At 33.9% G+C, this 20272-nt stretch overlaps 1 protein-coding gene across 2 annotated transcripts; it reads right to left on the bottom strand.

The window, feature by feature from the left end:
* Nucleotides 1-570: 570 nt before the first annotated feature.
* Nucleotides 571-19596, bottom strand: LOC105215408 (uncharacterized). 2 transcript variants are annotated; one of them, XM_011189310.3, is made up of 4 exons: nucleotides 19064-19596; nucleotides 14694-17562; nucleotides 8823-13650; nucleotides 571-2876 (listed from the first exon to the last, which is right to left on the bottom strand). In XM_011189310.3, the coding sequence occupies exons 2-4, from the start codon at nucleotides 17533-17535 to the stop codon at nucleotides 698-700; spliced, it is 9849 nt and encodes a 3282-aa protein (XP_011187612.1). In that variant the 5' UTR covers nucleotides 17536-17562; nucleotides 19064-19596; the 3' UTR covers nucleotides 571-697. The 2 variants fall into 2 exon arrangements, with proteins under 2 accessions (XP_011187612.1, XP_054088400.1); XM_054232425.1 differs by lacking the exon at nucleotides 19064-19596 and adding an exon at nucleotides 17629-17787.
* Between the last annotated feature and the right edge of the window lie 676 nt (nucleotides 19597-20272).

The following is a 20272-nucleotide window of genomic DNA, read 5'->3' as shown; positions in this document are numbered from 1 at the left end:
CGGAACAGCATCAATCGGACAAACAGCTGGGCAGGGCAACTGGCTGTTGCAGTGTTTTCTGAATTACCGAAAAAAAACCCAGCATCACTTAGTTTTTTGTGTGGAAATATATGTATGTATAACAGAAAGCACCGTTCTACTGTAACAAAAACGATGTGATCATAACGTGAAGAAATATTTACAATAAATTACTGACACAAAATACACATACAGTCATGTGAAAAATAATAGGGACACTTGCTTGAAAATAGGTAAAAAATAAAATAAAAAAAATTATCAAAAATGTAACATGTAATTGTTTGCTGGGATGTCGGTGAAGTAAAGAACCGTTATCAAAGAAAAAATGTTGATCATTTTGTGAAGTAAGATCGTTTTTGAGTGAGCGAAATAATAGGGACATGTGTCATGTGTCCCTATTATTTTTCACATGACTGTATGTATGTCAATAAACGAAATGGCTAAATGTTACAGTCCAAAAAGGATGGGATATACTTAAATGAGATATACTTAAGAACACTATTATTAATGTTATGTCAATATAATTATTTATTCAATGAAAACCCAATTAACTAAGTTCAACATTTTCTGATATTTACCGTAAGCTAGGCTTTATTTTAAAAATATATTTAATAAAAAATCCGTTATACATATAACATTATCTTAATTTTAAAACTATATATTTACATGCTTATTAACATTAGTTTTTCTTTCTGCAAACATTTTTCTTTACTCCACAACTATTATCAACTTTTTTGTTTCCTTTTGCTATTGCGAGTAAAGTCACTAGTTTTTTATGTGAATCTCCTACAATCCATCCATGCTTTTGATATTGTTCGCCGCCATCAAACTCTTGGGCACATGCTGAACTGATTTTACCAAATTCTTCGTCACTTGACGACGACCAGTAGTACAGTTTTTCGGATGCCAAACGCTTTCGACGTGGAGGCGATTGATGGGATTGATTTTTTCTTCGATTCTTATTACATTGATTATTCGTGTGCTTATTAACTACAACACTCGTGCCAGATTCCCTAGGTAATGATTTTATGTTATTTACAACATCCTTACTTTCAGTATAATTTCTTTCTTTATTACTCCTAGTTCTAGAATTAGTTTGTTTCAAATCTGATAAATTTTTTTCGGGCTGTTCCTCTTTCCCTTGCAGCATACCTTTAGCATTATCTGCGGAAGTGATTTCCATTCTAGATATCTTTTTATCTTCCCTCATCCCTTTATCTAATGCTAACGATTTGGGTACAACAGTTTCGGAACTGCCTTTGGAGGACCGTTTTTTCTTATTATTTATGCGATTAGTTGTACTTTTCTGGTTTAATTCACTACTAATACTATTTTTATGTTTAATATCGCTGCCAACTGTTGTACAACTACGAGTATATTTTCCTTTATTCTCAGAGGAATGTGTGGGCACATGGTTGCTCTGCGCCTTTGTTGATGCACCGTTCGATTTACAGCATTGGTAAGTTTTCAACTCTGCAGTGGCCTCTACAGATCTTTCCTTATTATCAGCAACACACCTTACACTTTTCCTCCTTCCAGTTATTAGCTTGGGACTTTCAATAACTTTATTTTTATTATTACTTGTAGTTAAGTGATTCGAGGTCTTTCGTTTTTTTCGGGTTTCTTGTTTTTCCTTTTCCTCTATTAACGCAATTATATCCTTCGTAGATAAAAATTCTTCATACTCATCTGAACTCCACATTTCCACCAGCTTTTTTGGTCTATTTGTCGCGCAACGTCTTTTCGATTTTCTTTGCCCTTCGTTAATTAGTTTGACAATCTCTTCCTGACTCATACCTAATTCTGATTGCAGTCTCGTTATTTCTTTCTGGCTCTTCGAGCTAACGTTAGATTTCTTTCGGCTTTCCTTCGATCCACGAGTAAACGATAATGGCCTTTCCGCTTGAGGAATTGGTTGCCTTTGTTTAAGTGGCAAATTTTCGGAGCTATCTAAAACAGTATGCTTTTTAGAAGTGCTCTCGGATGCTCTCACTTTAGGTCCACAATCACCACGTAATTCATCAAACAATTGATTGATGTCAGCTTTTGGTGACGGATCCTTCTGTATGCCTATACTTTGTACTTTCACAGATGTTTTTGCTTTCGTACCCATATTTTTAAATATGCGATCCATTATGAGTGATTTATTTTCAAAAGTTTTAGCTGTCGCTCGACTAGAACTACTATCCGAGTTATCTTTGACATTCCTTTCATTACTAACCTTTGGGCTAGGCTCTTCATCGCAACTCAAAGAAGCAAAGTCAAAATCATCACGATCTGAGTAGCTAGTTGTCGAAATACTGTTATCATCTGTTAGCAAACTAACAGTTGTTTTGGGCTTTTGAAAGGTAATTGTTTCCTTTTCTTCTAGACCGATATTTTTAAATGGCCTCTCTGGTATAACAATTCTTTTGCAGGCTTCCTTACTCTGCTCTTCCCCTACAGATTTTATTTTGGAAGAATGCATTATGGTTTTCGATGACGTTGAACTTTGAACTTCATTAATTTTGATTCGATCCACTTGGCCAATACCATCACCACAATTTTTCGGATTATCAACAGCGACTGATGATGTTATATATTCTCGACTTGCCAGCCGTCTATAAATAGAACCTTCCTGGTGGTTTGATATGGAAGTAAATTCCGGTGAATTGGATTTCTCATTTCCCAAAGCGATTTCGGCTAACTCAGTCAATTTACACACAGCAGGCGATTTTGCTTCCAATTCCTTACACAACGATAAGTCCACATTAGTGTTTTCATAACCTTTCATGGCAGCTTTAGTTTTAAATCTAGATGTTGCATTAGTTACAGCAGAAAACTGAGAAATGGCTGAATAGTTAGGTGAAGCCGCTCGTCTGAAACAAACAAAATAACTTTATTTAGTATATATTTTATTTATTGTAAATTTTTTTATTACTTTCTCGTCTACCTCGCTGAAAATTATGATCCACAAAAATACAAATAAAAATGAGATAGCGATGAGAAAAATGAGATAGTGGACTAATAAGCTGAGTGTTTTCAGCGTCGACTCGCGTTGAAATACATTTATTCAGTTGATTTTAGTTTTTACATGTAATTTAGAGCACAAATATGAAAATTAATAAATTGATATTTCAAATTTTAAATTATATATTTTTTATATATGGGCATTTCCGCCAGAAGGACAAAATATTAGACATTATTAGAATTACAAAGTTTTTGCATATTTTCATAGAAAAATATTTAAATTTATCTATATTAAATAAATTTTAAATGTATTCATAACCAATTACGAGATATATGAAAGCCAAGTCACATAGGAGCTACTTTTCTCATTTCTATTTTTCTACTGCATTTGTTTTTTAGTCAAAATTGTTAAAGAAACATATGAACTTTTATAGGGGTGCAAAGAACAAAATAAAATTAATAAGAAAGCACGCGATTGCAAATAAATGCAAGTTTTTGTTCTCTTATTATCTTATATTTCAATGTCCTGTGCGACATCAAAAACTAAGACTTGTTCCCACTGCATCGGAAATATAAGCAGAAAGCTCGCAAAATTTTGGGTATAAACATTTAATTTTCATACCATTAAAATAAAAAAAGCATTATTCAAAAATCAGAAGATTTATGATTTTGGTAACTACTTGAAATTGGTCACGTGCGATATCGTAGTTGTGGAAAAAAAAAAAAAAATTGAAAATTACTTTTTGTCTTATAAAATTTACTTAAGTATTGACATATAAGATATAAGAATTATATATAGGCTTACAAATCAAAATAAGAGAGCTCATTATAACAAGGTTGTCAGTAGAAAATCATTTGCTGTTATATGTGATAAGATAGTGCATAACATTTGTATTTCTTCACTAGCAGACCGCTCCAGCTTCGCACGGATTTAAACAAATATTTCAAAAGTTATAAGTTTTTACACACTTATACACACTCTCCCATACATATGCATGTATTTTTCCGTTTCTTGCGTGGGTTCATTTTAAAAAAGTAAAATAAGAAAAATTCGAACATGAAATTATATTTTATTTGCAATGAGCTAAAACTTATTACGACCTATAGTCTTTGGTGTCCGATGTCTTTCTCTCTTATTATGAAGGCGTTGGGAATGCTAAAGTTCGACGCCCTAACGCAAGCTTGTATATTTCTAATATTTTGTTCTTCAAGCCGCTGCACACGCTCGGTACTCTACCCTCAAGTACGTACTTGGGAGGTTTTGAAATTTTGTTCAGCAAGCAGCTGCGAGCGCTTGTTACTCGACTCTCTGGCACGCGGTTGCGATGCGAAGAGAATGACTTGCAAGACGATTTTCAGTTAGATTAAGATTCTCCATCACGGAGTCTTTTTGATACCCTCACTTGGGAACTATTTCCTATGTTACTCGGGGTGAATGCAGCTTTCCAATGGTGAAAGAATTATACCAAACAAAGAAATAAAAAATGCATTTTATATAAAAAATACTAAGCACAATTCATAACAAGTAAGGAAAGGCTGAGTTTGGGTGCAACCGAACATTTTATACTCTCACAATTTATTTATATAGTTTTATTAATATAACTCACAATTTGACCCATATATTCGGCATAAAGTCCACTAGAATAACGAAAATTATCATATACATATAGTATATGAGGGGAGATTTCACTCATTTTCATCACCAAGGTACACTATATCTAAGAATATACGCTCACTTAAATTTGCTAAAATATCACACATATTAACCGATATATGGAAAATAAAATCCTCCATATTTTTGAAAAACCTTTAATTAGGTATATGGGAGCTAGCGGAAGTTAGCACCTGGTTTTAACAAATTTTGGTACAGAGACACACTATTAGAAGAAAACTATTTCCTCTGAATTAAATTAAAATATCTGAGAGATTTACCGATATTTTCGGTTAAAAATTACCCTTAGGCAATGAGCTCTTCATGTTCGATATCCGGGGCATTGAAAAGTTATTGTCCGGTTTCACCAATTTTTCCACAAGTGATGCCACACCTCAAATACGGTATTTGTGTAAAGTTTTATTCCGCTATCTTCATTGGTTCCCAATGTTATAAAGTGAACGAGTCAGATGGAATTCAAAATTGGGTTATATGGGAAGTAGTCAAGAAAATATGACATTTTCATAGTGCAAATTGAAATTATAATTTTGGAAGTTCAAAAGAGAAATGTTTTGTGGAATAAAGGCAACTATCGTTTCTATAAAAAATTCATATTCTGCAAAAGAAGATAATTTCTAACTGAATAATAATTTTATTACAGTCTCAAACATTAACGCATAATCGTGTTGTAATTGGACGATCGTTGTATTCCACGCATTATTTTGCGGATTTTACGCACGCACCACTATTTTCACTTTTCAAAAATTACATCCAAATATGCCTCCCTGGTGTGATCCTCTGTACCAAATACTACTTTTTATTTATGGCTTAGTTATGATACTTTATATAATAATGCAATGGTCCCATTTCGCCCTATTTCAATAGCAACCCTGTCGTGGTACCAAGGAACATGTGTACCAAGTTTCGTCATAAATTTTGCTCAAGTTATACGTTGTATGGACGGACGGACAGACAGAAGTAGTCATCCTGACCATATTAATATATATATAACCCTATATCTAACTCGTTTAGTTTTATGACTTATAAACAACCGTTATGTGAACAAAACTATCATACTCTCTTAACATCTTTGTTGCGAGAGTATAAAAATAACAATGCCAATATATTTTTTTTAATAATATAAAACAAAAATTCGATTTTATTATTGTTAAAAGACGTATTTAATACCTATAGGTACACATTTTCTAATTATTATATTATAAATTGAATTCAAAACAAGTAAGGAAGGACATATTGTAAAGTAAAATATTCAGGTCGACTTCAAAGTTCTGGTATAGGAAGTAGGCGTGGTTGTGAAAATATTACATGAAGATATGGTTTTTTACCCATAAGTGGGCGGAGCCACACCCACTTAAAATTTTGTATACCAATTTGGGTGGAGCCCTTCTGTACCTTCTTTATAATGAAATTTAATGTTTCTGGTGTTTTCCCTTACTGAATTAAAGCATTTTGAGTAGTTTTTAACATAACCTTTGTATGGGAGGTGGGCGTGATTATAACCGGATATCCTCCATTTTGGACTGGTAGGGTAGGTAGAACTTAAAGAAACGATTCCAGAAAGTTTGGTTGATATAGTTTACGCAGTTTACGAGATATGTACAAAAAACTTAGTATGGGGCGGGCCCACGCCCACTTCTCCAAACAAATACCTTTGTACCAAATTTTATTTCCATAGCTTTATTTATGGCTTAGTTATGGCACTTTATGTGTTTTCGATTTTCGCCATTTTGTGGGCGTGGCAGTGGTCCGATTTTGCCCATCTTCGATAGCAACCTTCCTATGGTGCCAAGGAACAAGTGTGCCAAGTTTCATCAAGATGCACAGACGGACGGACAGACAGACATCCGGATTTGAACTCCACTCTTCACCCTGATCACTTATATCTAACTCGTTTAGTTTTGGGTGTTACAAACAACCGTTACGTGAACTAAACTATAATACTCTCTTAGCAACTTTGTTGTGAGAGTATAAAAAAAATTAAACGATCAATTTGACCTTATAATTTTATTTTCCTTCGTTTCTCTTTAATCACAAAGAACTTGTAAGTGTAGAGTAGTGATATATAGCGATATAGTAACTGCGATTACTTTTTGTAAATAGCAGTAAAAACTGTTAATTACCATCGCAATAGCAGTTCAACACTTTGAATTCGATCACAGCAGTCCAGTGCTTTGATTTCGAGCACGGTAGCTATAGCAGCTCAGTGATTCTAGTTCGATCATAGTTGCGATTTCGATAAATTGTACGGTGATTACAAAAGCAGATAAATTTTGGGTATTGTTAAAATTATCACTAAAATTACAGGGATTTAATAATCGCAATATAGCTCATTACAGCAAGTGCACGAGTAAATCAGTATTGGGTATGATATACAACCCAAACACATTCGAAGATTTCAATCATTAAAGTATGAGTATAATTCATTTACTCTTATTGGCTGCAACTCCACGGATCATGCCTAAGCTTATCGCTAGTAACTAGTAGCTAGAGTAACGATTCAGTACATGTATATGAAGAAAAATGTTCTCTCTTCTTAGTTCCCTTACACACACTTCAAAAGAAGAGAGAAACAGAAAAGAATACCTTGCTTTTGTTTGGGAAATGTTTTATAATTAGATGTCGTTACTATCGGTGTACCAAATCTTCAATCCAATTATTTTATTATGTTTTTCATTTCATACGTTGTTTAATATATGTAAATATTATGCAGGACAACGTCTGTCGGTCTATCCTCTAAAACTATTGTTGATTATGTACAACTGTTTTCACAGTCTTATTGTGTATCTACATTACCAGCAGGCCATCTACATTACCAGCCTCCTCAGAAACCAAGTTTCATCAATATATTACAATTCTTGTTTAAGGTATCGTTTGCACGGACAGACGGACTGACCTCTGGATTTCAACTCTACTCGTCATCCTGATCATTTTGATATCTAACTCGTTCAGTTTTAGAAGGCACAAACAACCGTTATATGAACAAAACTATTATACTCTGTGCAATATGTTGGGAAAAAACAATATCCCAATATTCAGGCAGACGTATTTGAATAAGAGGAAAGTCGTTTTTCAAAATTTACTTGCGAAGGCGACGACTTCTGCAAGCACTGTATTTGTGTTTAAAAACAACTCTTCGAGGTCAATTTTCTCGTCCCTATGTCTACAATGCGGTTTGTTATAATATTGACGTTACCATTCTTTGCAATCTTTTTTGATCTTCCAGAAGATTATTTTAACTATGTATGTATATTAAATTTCGTTGTTCTGTCTTATACATAATTAGTGAAATATTTCCACACAAATCTTTTGCAAATTTTCCTCTATGGTAACTATAGCTGTTTAACACTCCCACTCGTACGATATCCTGTCGTTATTGATGAGATGTTTTCTTGTAAATGTCTGAGCCATGAACTTTAATGCCCGGTTTCACAGAAATATTGCGTTTTACAGTTCATGCTGAAGTTATGCTTAAGTACTGAAAATGGTAGACTTAAGCAGGGCTTAAGTAAAAGCTAATTTTTGTTTTGAATATTGACCTATTAGTCAAACAAATAAAATAAAAATTGTTTGCTAAAAAAAATTTTGAAATTTCTTGCATTCGATGACGGTTATATGCTTTCCTGCGAATTGCAATAGGTGCCCCGACTCGCTTGCGTTGAAATTCGGTGTCCTCTTATTGTTTCCATTCATTTCCAAGATTCAAATAAATCTATTTTCGTCGCAATTTGTTTTTCATCAACAATAATTTCAATTTGTCAAACATACATTTTCAGATGGCATTTGTTTTTCATTGCGCTGCCATATATCATAATAGAATTTTATAGAAAATAAGCATCGACTGTGAAACGCAAATGACTACTCAGTCAACAACAATGCTTAGCTAAAATTTTATTTGGGCACAACTTAAGTACGAACTGTGAAACCGGGCATAAGTGTAGCAACAACCAAAAAACTTAAAAACAGAGTTTAGTACATCGTTAAGTCTCTTGAATTTTTTCGACATTTGAAACAGTTTCTTGGCATCGCAAAAATGTAATGTTATGTTTTCGTTGTTCTTTTGACGTATGTATAATATGATAGAATTGCAAATTAATATTTCGTAAAAAAATAATTTGAAAGTAATATTCCGTTATAAATTATCAATAAAATGGTTCAATATAAAATTTAAATTTTCTATACTTACTGATCTCGAGCAGAAGTAGTGGGTCCAACTTTGTTCAAAATAGTTGCATGCTGAACAGGAGGACTTTTAAACTCCTGCTGAGAGACGTTAGGTTTGCAACTAACTAGTTCTGAGGTAATCTGTTTTTTGGAGATTTCGTTGGATAACGATTTGAAAGTATTGCTTGGAACCATGCATATTTGATTTTTGGCTTTGAAGTTGTAATCAAATGCACAGCCCATATTATTATCTTCGCCATTGTTTACACATGTTGTTTCCGCTCCTTTCAATATGTTACAACATTCGAAGAACAAACGCTCATCTGGATTAAGATTCAGACGTGTAGCGTTATTGAAATGCGTTTTACCTTTGCCATTGTCACTTTTTTCTCTTTTTTCCATGACATTGACAGGATGAACCCGTTGTTCCAAGCTATTATGGTGTGGGAGGTCAGTATCACTTTGTTCAGAAATTAGATTTACATCACTGTTGTTCGCCGGTTTCCGTGAGCCTGTGGAATCAGTTGGAATATATTTTTGTATTTCTTTATTGTTGGGGATAATCTGAGATGTAGTTGATGCGTTCTCCAATGTTTTCGATAAGAGGTACTCTTGTGCAGATAGTTTTGATACATGTGCTAATGTCATGTTGTGTTTCGTCAATGAATTTAGCGAATAAAAAATTTTTTTGCATAATGTACACTCAAATTTTTCTGCTGAATTGTCATGAGTTACACGCTTTTTTGGTCTCCGCTTCAACAAAATACTTCTTCTTCGTCGTCTTCTCCTTCCACGACCCCTTCCTACATCCTGTGAATAACTGGTATACACACTCAGTTCGTCTTCTAAATCCATGTCCATTACTTCTGTATTCGTATTTTCATCACAAATAGATCCGAAGTTCGATCGATCATCGTTAAAGTTTGGAGCACTCCGAACACTCATTGATGTGGGTGGACGACTATAGAATTTACTATTTGAATCATCTTGCAACTCATTACCTAATTCAAAGCCATCATTTACGAACATAAACTCTTCGTTTTCTGAAGACATGATCTTCTCATTGACGTTTTTAGCGATTTCTGTTAGATAATTATCTTCCTCAACATCACCTATTTCTACTAAATTATTATCCTTTTCCGCTGATGTCATTTCAGAAAATTCACTATGATCATTTTTGTGTATGTTTTTATTAAGCCGAGGGTCACGACTAGAAATCGTAGCTTTACTTTCAATAAGAAGTGCTTTTTGTTCATTCAAATTTGATTCAATGTTCGCAGATAGTATACTTGGTCTTAGAAGAGATAGCCTCATAGAAGCTGGTGAAGTGTTTAAGAGTTTTGATTCAGGAACATTAAGGGTTGCATTTCTAGCTTCTAATTCTGTAAGTTGTTTTTCTATGCCAATAGAAAATGACTCAAGTGATGATTTTAATTTACTTATATTCTCGTTGTCCAAAGGTTTACCTTTGCTACGAGATTGCCGTTTTTTATTTCTTTTATTTCCTGCATTTTTCTCGTCTCTGGATTTCTCATTCGGACCATTGTTTGTATTCATGAGGGTTGGTATTGTGTCTACAAGCTGAAGAGCTTTATTGTTACTAGCATTTTGTTTGTGTTTCACCTTGGCTGTTTTGGTTTTGCTTTGCTCTTGCCTTTGCCGACTTACGCTATCAGAATTCTTATTTGAGTTTACATCATTACTCAGTTGATCGGGTTTGGCAGACGTAACATTTCTCTTTGTACTTGACATTAATAACATACCTGTAACAAACAGATCCTCGCTCTTTTCGTAAGCTAAATTTTCCAACTTTTTAAGATTATCACGTCGGGTTTTATCTATTTTAAAGCTTTCCAGAAGTTGGTCAGCTACAATAGCAGCCAACTCATTTTTACGTCGACGCCTCTGTTTCTTCGTGGCCTCCACTGTGTTATCCACTTGTCCACAACTATGGAAACCAGATGACGTATTATTAATGTTGCTCATATTTTCCTCAGTTATGTTTGCATTTACTTCATTCGCAACTTCGACTGCTGGAGAAATGCATTTCTTCAATACATTTTGTGGATCAGAGGGAAGACTTGAAGGCTCTTTATCATTTAAGTGTGTTTCATTCGAAACACTTAAATCATTATTTGTTTTTTGGCTTAAGACTGTTTCGCAATTCTGAAAATTGTTGGTATCGCAGTTTGGAGTTTTCGTTTTGCAGTCTATAACGGGGACCTCAAGTGTATCCTTAGGTATAACATTGATACTTTTTGAACATTCTGAGATTTTAGTAGAAACGTTGGTAGTTGCTATATTTATTACGTTGAGCTCAGCCACGGGCAATTCAGTTAGATGTTGCAAGTTATCTGATACATTTTCTGGGGCAATCAACAGCGCGTTTGGACGACAATCTACAGTTTTCGATCGAACGTAACGCTTTTGAGGTAGGAGCACCAAAGGCTTCATTAAATTTGTATTTACAACTTCTTCGTTTTTCGTTTCTTCTTCGTTACACCTTTGCATCTGTAACGATGTTTCGGGCAATGGTAAATGCGTCACAATAATTGGCATTGACGATGACTGTGTTTGTGTAGGGAGTTCTGCCAGATCGAATATTCTCTGATTAGCAAGAGGTACTGGATTTATTGGTTGCACTTGATTAATATTTTTATTGCACTTATTATATTTGACACCAATATCTTCCTCATTATCTGGCAAACTTGCCTGAACAGCATTAATTACAGAATTTATAGCATCGTCGATATGATTTATAACTTCATCATCCATTTTTAGAGGGCTTTTGCCCTTCATTAAACTATCCTTTTTGTTCACTGAAGATTCCTTGTTACTACCCTTACTTCTGTTCGACGTTTCGGATTTGGAAGTAGGTTCGTTGTTGTTTTTACCTACATTCCGTTTCTTAGACGGACATTTAGGGATTGCATTTACAAAACTCACTTCGCTGCTGTTGGAATTTCCATGGTTTCGTATTTGTGGAATCTTCAGTAGTTCCAGATTAGAATAAAATTGCTTGTTTAAAGAAACATCTTGATGAGTCGCAATGGCCATATTCATACCGATTGGAGGAATGTTATGGATTTCCATAGGTTTAATTATAGGTAATAGTGGAATCATGGCCGGAACATCTTGTGATTGATCCTTGCTAGATTTTTTTGAAAGGTCTAAAGGTTCATCTTCCAGAATAAAATTTCTAGCTTCAAAACCACAAATGGTTTGTCTTCTCATCGGTATGCCACCTCGATATGGAGTTAAGCAAACTAATTCGTTTACATTTGGTTTTTTGATAATTTTTGTATTGGATAAATTTAGTGGTTCTGAATTGAATATAGGCGCAACAGGCACTATAGGTGTCATTGGTGCGACTGGTACAATGGGAGCCATAGGAGCAACAGGTACAACCGGAGCGATAGGTACCTGTGTTGACAAAAGAGGTGGCTGTGGTAATACTGTTAAGACAGGCGGCTGTGGCGTCGGCGGTATAGATGTTGAATGGACTTGTATAGTTTGCAATGGAAGATTAAGAGGCAGTGTTGGAAATGGAGGTACCAATTCAACAATTGTATTCGCATTTACTAGTGCTGGCGTTGCTTTTTTAATTTTATCCACGACTAAAGGTGTAGGTGGTTTCGTTAACAATAATGAATTAGCATTCGTTGAAGCCAAGGTAATTGGTGGCATTACGGCTACAATAGGACTAGGATTTGTTGATACTAATTGTGTGGGTTGTTTATTCAACGGAGAATATTTGTTATTTTCTAGCAACAGGTTAATATTTGCGGGTTTTGAGAGGTAACTTATATTTATATTATTTTGGACCGTTGATTTGCATGTTGTTATTGTCATTGTTGACGTTGAGACTGTTATCATTTTTGCAATTGATGTACTTGCGACGATTGGAGTACTCGGTATTTTCGATATAATTGGTGCTGATGTTGTAGTTTCCAGCACTACCTCAGCTTTACCTAATGACGATTGGGAGGGGATACTGTCCACTTTTATTATCTTTCGCGAAAGTGTTTTTCTCTTGGGTGTTTTGGATTCACCACTTAACCTACTTTTATTTTCGCTATTAGTTTCTTTTTCTATGTTTGCCTCATCTTTGTTTAATGAATTTTTTTCAGTCTTTAGTTTTTCTTCCAATTTACCGGTCAGCATAGCAATACAGTCATTGATCTTTTTGCTTCTTTTCTTATTGCAGGTAACATTTTCAAGATATTGTGTGTTGTGTTTGGCATCATAGTTTACCGAAATATCCCCTGCGGTCGGTTTTTGAAAATCAGTTTCTTGCCCAACTTTATTTGAACGTAAGCTGTCACAAACTCGACTCTCATTCGGAATACTGATATTTTCTGATGTAATCTTTGTTGGTCCGTCCGTACATTCTACAGCATATGCAGTATTCGATTTTTCCAAAACTGTTTCTTTATAATCAACTTCGCTTTTCTGGATGGATACATCGGCTTGTGGTAAAATATTACTAGAACTTGGAGCATTTTGATGATTTTCATTTTCTAGATCATTTGTAAAAATATTTATACAGTCGTTACTCTCTGTATTTCTATTTACTTTGAGTAAATTTTTGGGATTGTGTTTCACGACCATCTTGTCGGATTTATGATGCAATCTTTTCATACTTTTGTTTGTTTTATTGGAAAAATTAACTTTGGACTTTGATAGTTTTGAAATTTGCCTAGCCCGAGTAGATCTAAGTCTCCCTTGACTACTGTATATCTTATGCTTCGTTATAAATTTCGATTTCTTTGTCTTGGTTAAAGCCGGGAATATTTTTTTGCATATCCGTTTGGGCGGTAAATTTTCCAGCATTTTTTTTATTGATTCAGCTAAGGAAAAAATTAATTTGCTTATTATTAATTGTTTGTTTATTAATATTTTAAAGATAACAAAAGCTTATAATTTTAAGTATTTTTTTGTTAACATGTTACGTTTTAAATAAACCCCAGTGTTGGAGAAAAGTATTAAATAATGTGAATAGCCGAATGACATAATCTTAATCGAAATATTTTCATTTAATTATGTTGAGACATATTCTGCAGATATGTGCAGTTTAAACTCAATCAAGGAAAATGTAATATGGGGTGTATAAGAGAAAAGACAACCAGATGCGCGAAATCACTGTAGATCTTATTTCATCAATATATATATACTCAAAAAAAAAATAAAATTGTATTAAGATAACTCACATTGCTACACATATATTTGGCTTAAATCAATGTATATAGTGTAATATTTCACCCATTTTGGTGCTTAAACTACATTATATGGGTTATACGATATATTGATAAATATCTCAAAAATTAGCCGATTTTTACTGTATAGAGCCTATCAGGAATTTGAAAGGTCCCTATATCAGGTATATGGAAGCTATAGGGAGTATGAGCCCGATGCTATTAATTTCCAGCACCAGCGTTATTATCAGGAAAATATGCCCTCTTAATTTACCGATATGTCCACTAAAAAGTCAGCCATAGGCTCTGAAGTTCTCATGTCGGTGTATGGCAGCTTGATCTGATTTAAATTTATGATCTGGTTATTTTCCCATTTCATCAATTTTCACACCATAAAATAAGATACTATAGGGAAATGTCTCTAGTGACTGAGGGATAAAGCTATAGGCTCTATTAATTGTTACAAACAACCGTTAGATGAACAAAATATTAAACTTTGTGCAACATATAATTGAGCGAGTATAATTAAAGTTTGAATAAACAATATCCATAAATTGATATTGAATATGAATATGAATTGAATTCATATCAATATGAGGCTTTTTAGGGTACTTGTTCACATGTATAACCACTGCTAGAACATTTTCTCTTACAAAAGGTTTGTATATTTTATATATCTTGTCTCTACGGATGCTTACCATCGCTGGGACGCTGTCTTGAAGGAGTTTTCACTTTAGAAGAAGAAATGCTCTCTTCAGTGTCATTTGATGGAGGCGACGGTTTTGAGATCTTTTGAGGCTTTTTGCGTAACTCCGCGAAGTTATGCTTGTTCCACGAGCGCCGTTTTTTAGATCCACAATAATAACGGTATTTTCTTTTCTTAGCTAGAGACCAAATATAATCGCCCGAACAATCCAACATATGCCGATATAAATCTAAAGTTCCATTGCATCTGCGTGTGCACTTTGAGCATTTTGTTGAAATTGAAACCCCCTCCTTACATTTTAGATGCATTTTTGATGGCGCAGTAAATAGGGAATTCGACGACTGCATACTATTCGATGGCGATCCGGTGTTAATGTCTAAGGTGGTTTTTGTGTCAGTGTCGCACTCATCTGTGGTTGTACTATGTTTAGCACTGTAAACATTTAAAGTGCAACTATTTACAGTCGATTGTATGCTATCAGAAGAATCATCATCTCCTGTTGAACCTGTTAATATCCTTTGACTTATGTGGATCGACTCATTTTTTTTCCAACCAATTTTTCGCACAATATTCGAATTACTGTAACTTTCATTGCCATAATAACTTAATGCTCGATTGGGTATAAATAAGTGGCACAGTGAGTTTCCTGCCAGTAACTCACGTCCAACCACCTCATAGTGGGCGGAAAGAACGTGCGAATGGCGAAACATTTTATGTTCTTCTAAGGATTTTAACTTTTCGAATTTCGCGCCACAACACATGCATAGATAACATCTTGGTCGCGCCCATTCTCCACTTAATACTAGTTGTGTTCGATTACAATGAAGCTCGTGATTGGGTGAAAGTTGTAGTATGGAAAAAAAGGTTTCATCGACAAATGATTGATTCAGAATATTATACGATCCATCCTCCTCACTATTTGGCATATGTGATAATATTCCAAATTCATCATTCTCGATTTTTATTATTGCTTGTTCATTTTGTTCCAAGATGATATGAGGTAATAAGCGCATATCCAGAATATAATTTAATTGTTCATTTATTCGTTGCTTTTCTTCTCGTACGCTTTCATTCGAGTGGGAGTCAGCATTTAAAATACACTGCTGCATTTCGTGTTTTTGACGCATCGACAGTTGAGTCCACATATCCAGTTTTGATAAATCCCGTAGCCCCAGCATTGGCTGCTTCATTTTTTTTACTATTTTTCCACCTTCATTTATTAACTTAAACTTCTTCACACTATCCCATTTCCACTTCCAAGAATGTTTTGTATGCGGTCTTCGAATTTTTGATAAAACCGCATCCCCACCATACTGTTCTGCTGTTAAAAGTGTTGGAAAAGCTGTAATTGTAGAAAGACTTGTGGCAGCATGAATCTCACTATCTATAATAATGCGCTCATCCGGAACAATGGGACTTTCAGCCAATGTACTTTTAATAGTTGGCATTTGATGTTTGATTAAAGAAACGGATGAATTCATATGCATGGCACTACCCACATTTCCCAGAAGCTTTCCATCCAAAAAATATAATAGATTATTTCGAACATTTGAAACAACATCTCTGTAAAAGTTTTCATCGAATACACTGGATAACATTTCCGTTCTTGTCGGCATACGAAAAACCACTTCGGCATCACCACTCTCTCTGATTGCATTTTTTCCAGATTTATTACGTGCTTTTACAGCTGTCATATAAACAGATGGCTGATCAGGCTTCAGTATCGAGTCTGAGAGGATGCTATCTTTTCGTGAACGAATACCTTTTCTGCTGTTTGGTAGTCGATTTTGTGCAAGCCCTAGTCTAGATAAAATTGGTTCTTCAGCACCCATTATCGTATTAGAATTCGTGGTTATGGGATCTTCGGGTGATGTAGACGGAATGCTAACATTAACACTCTTTTGTGTTTTAGAACACCTCGGCTTTGTCGTTTTCAATCTATCTCGACTATTCTTTTCAATATCATCGTTTTCCAATATAGTTAAATCATAATCTTTGCACTTTAAACTATCATCTGCCAAGTGTGGTATATCCTTATGTATGGCCTGCATGTGTTGGGACAATTTTGAAATGTTTGGAAAACGCAGTACACATGATTTACATCCAAAATATTTGTCTGGATGACAATCAACGAAATGAAGAAAAAGATCGTTTAAGTCCTTAATCGATGCTTCTATTTGATTAGATCTAGATCGTTTGCAGTATATGCATCCAGGATATTTTGCTACCACAATGCCGCAAGAATCTCCTCGCTGTTTTTTTGAATCGTTTAGAAGAGCAACTTGTGAGTTGCGGCCACTACACCTGCGATTCTTATGCTGAATATGAAACTTTTCAACATGTTTCAGCTGCATTTTATAGGACGTGAACTTTTTATCACAGTACAAGCAAAGAATTCTTACGCTTTCTTCCACAGACGAAGTGCAGTCGTCGAATTCCTGATGATTTGAACCAACATTCTCACAGATAGTTCCAACAGAAAGTTGGTCGCACAAATTTATTCCATCTACGCCTTTTACTTCATTAAGGGAACTTTTATTAATATATTGATTTTTAATTTCAATACTCAAATTGTTTGTTTTGAGCTTTTCTATAAATCCACTTAATCGGTTTAGAGGCAAACTACACACAATAGAGACAGAAGACTTATTTTCATCCTTTTGAGTACAAGACTCGTTCAATCCTTCATCTTTATGCAAGTAAATAAGTTTCTTTTTCTTCTGACAATTTCGTTTTGAAGACAGTTTGCTGTCAGAACCTATTTTCTTGCGATTTGCTTGCTCCTCAGAGACTTTGAAGATATCCGAACTGCTTCGTAATCCAAAGCGAGACATTTTGATGATTCACGATGGTGCCATTAACTGTAATAAAAAATATAAATATGTATTTTTTGAACATATGGTTGAAAACAAATATACTATATGTACTAATGATTACTGATATTTGAACAATTTGAACTTTTAGATAGATTTGGCAATGATCGAACATCTTTAACCCGTCTCAAAATATTTTTTCTGGAGCCGATAACGACAAACTAATTTCGACCCAAATTTCGCATCTGTAGTTTTGATATTGCATTCATTAAGTTTTTTAGAGAAATAATTTATTTAAATAATTCCACCAACTTCGAGAAATAACAATTTCGTCGCTCCATTATTTTTATTGATAACGAATGAGATAGCTTAAAAAAAGAGAAAGGTACATTTAATGCAAAATGTTGTTTTAATCAGACACAAATTAAATAAAAGTAGTAGAATTTAGAGATTGGTTCGTAAGAGGTCCGCCTTAAAACTCTCCAACTAAAGTATTGTTAAAAAATGTTATACATATATATTATGTTTTAATAGTTTTTGTTATGCTATCTCTAGTAATCTAATATTATAAGTATCTCTTCGCGTCGGTAAATAAAATGTGTGTTTTTATTAGGTTGATTTTAAAATAGATATTTCGGATATAAACCAAATAAATAGAGATCACATCCAAGTTGGTATGTTGTTGCGGGATTGGATAGCCCCTATAAGAACTACCGTTAATTCTAAATACGATTGAAATCTGTGAAGATCGCAGTTTTATAAAAAAAAATTCATTTTTTTAGACATTATGATTTAATAAAAACCGTCGCGGCCGACTCGAATAAATACAAGCATAAAGCCCTAAATTTTTGACCACTTTTTGGGGCACTAGTGGCCGGACAATTCTCTTCAAACGATAATATACACAAATCTGCCTCTTTCCCACAACATCCGCATTTTAACTCGGCCAAGGACTGTCAAATCGGCAGGATTCCTCAAAATTAGTTAGGGAAAGTTTTATGCCGCTACAACAACAACAATAATATTATATTAAAATAATAGTAACACTTGAACAACACTGAATGCAACGTCTAAATCTATGAAAAGTGTAAATCTATGTATTGCTTTAATAAACATCATGTTTAAAATATACAAGTATGCGATAGAGTAAGATAAAAATACACGATATTAAATAATATTACGGTGGTGTTTTCAAAGAATTATAGACTTAATATAATATAAATCCTTTAAGATCCTAATTTTATTTGATGCAATATTTAGAAGGTTAATCTTTAGATCGAAATATTTTAATTTATGTATCAAAAATTTTATAAATAGATATTTTTTCTTATTTGTGTATAGAACAACCAAATCAAATGATTACAATATGAGCAATGCATATACATGTTGTAAATATATTTTAATTAGAGTTTGATAAAGCGTTTATAAATGATTTTGGACCAAATTAATTTCAGTGGAAAAACTACAATGTATATACTACTTTTGCATGTGCATTAATAGCTAACATTACGTATTATACAACGGGTTTTACTATACATAAAGAACTCACCAGTAAACAATAGACTAGAAGATAATTAAATCTAGTTTTGTTCTGGGATATATCGCCGCATATTTAGTTTCAATAAATCACTTTCGTAAAATTTTTCACATTCTAGCGATATATATATATAACATTTAATAGCAAAACACTACACCCTAAATATTGTTAGGTGGTATCTAACGTTTAGCCCAAATCGATGCTTAACAAGCACGCAAAGCACAAAGGATATGGCAATGTAGTAGCTGTGGGAGCGAGAACAGCGGCGACCGAACACAGCGAGCGACTGCGAAGCCTACCGCAGCACACGGACGAAAGTCAGTTCCAGCTTTTGGGAATTAAAACTTCTTTATCAAAAACAATACATTTCATACATTCTTTATTTACTTATATTTTCACTATTCTACCCAAAATGTATTTAAGTTCATTATTTTATTAGAATACATTTATTGTATTACATAGAAAATATTTATGTACTCAGGGTGTAAAAATCGAACGAGTTAAACTTCGTCAAAATGTCGACTTGTAACAGTGTTGCCAACAGTTTAATCTTATTTACAATTCAAAATATTGTCAATTACAATATGACAATAAACAAACATACAAATTTTCCAACCGAGCATATTCGAAACGCAAATCTAATTGGAAACGACAAATTATTATTTTCGTTCCAGTATCGGTATATTGTTATTATTATAATTCCATATTTGTCTCTAAAAGTAAAGTGATATCTACCATAAAGCACACTCAAATGAACTACCGATATATCTAGTTAATGCTGTATACATAAATTCTAATTCTGATTAGACCCTATCAATAATTTTAAAATCGTTTCTCCTTTCTCGTTGTTGTAAAATGATTACAGTTCACTTTGGATTGAATATATTTTCATACATATGCATATCATAATTCCTTTCTTTTAATTTAATTATGATTATGTAATTTTTTTTTTAAGTTTTGATTGAATATATAAATTTGTATATCCTCGCAACATGTTGCACAGGAGTATAATAGTTTAGTTCACAATAAACGAGTAGATTTGATCAGGGTGACAAGAAGAGTTTACATCCGTCTTAGTGATGAAATCCTAATGAACATGACACCATGAGTATTCGTTGGAGTTGTAAATGGGAGAAATTGGATCATTGCCACGCCCACAAGATACCGTTGGATGAAAGGTTGTAAAGTGCTACAACTCGGCCATAATAAAGCTATAAAATC

Source organism: Zeugodacus cucurbitae, chromosome 5 (assembly GCF_028554725.1).
Source record: "Zeugodacus cucurbitae isolate PBARC_wt_2022May chromosome 5, idZeuCucr1.2, whole genome shotgun sequence".
In the NCBI taxonomy this organism is placed as follows: domain Eukaryota; kingdom Metazoa; phylum Arthropoda; class Insecta; order Diptera; family Tephritidae; genus Zeugodacus; species Zeugodacus cucurbitae.
The sequence above is the reverse complement of the archived record's forward strand: the minus strand, read 5'-3'. Positions and strand labels throughout refer to the sequence as shown.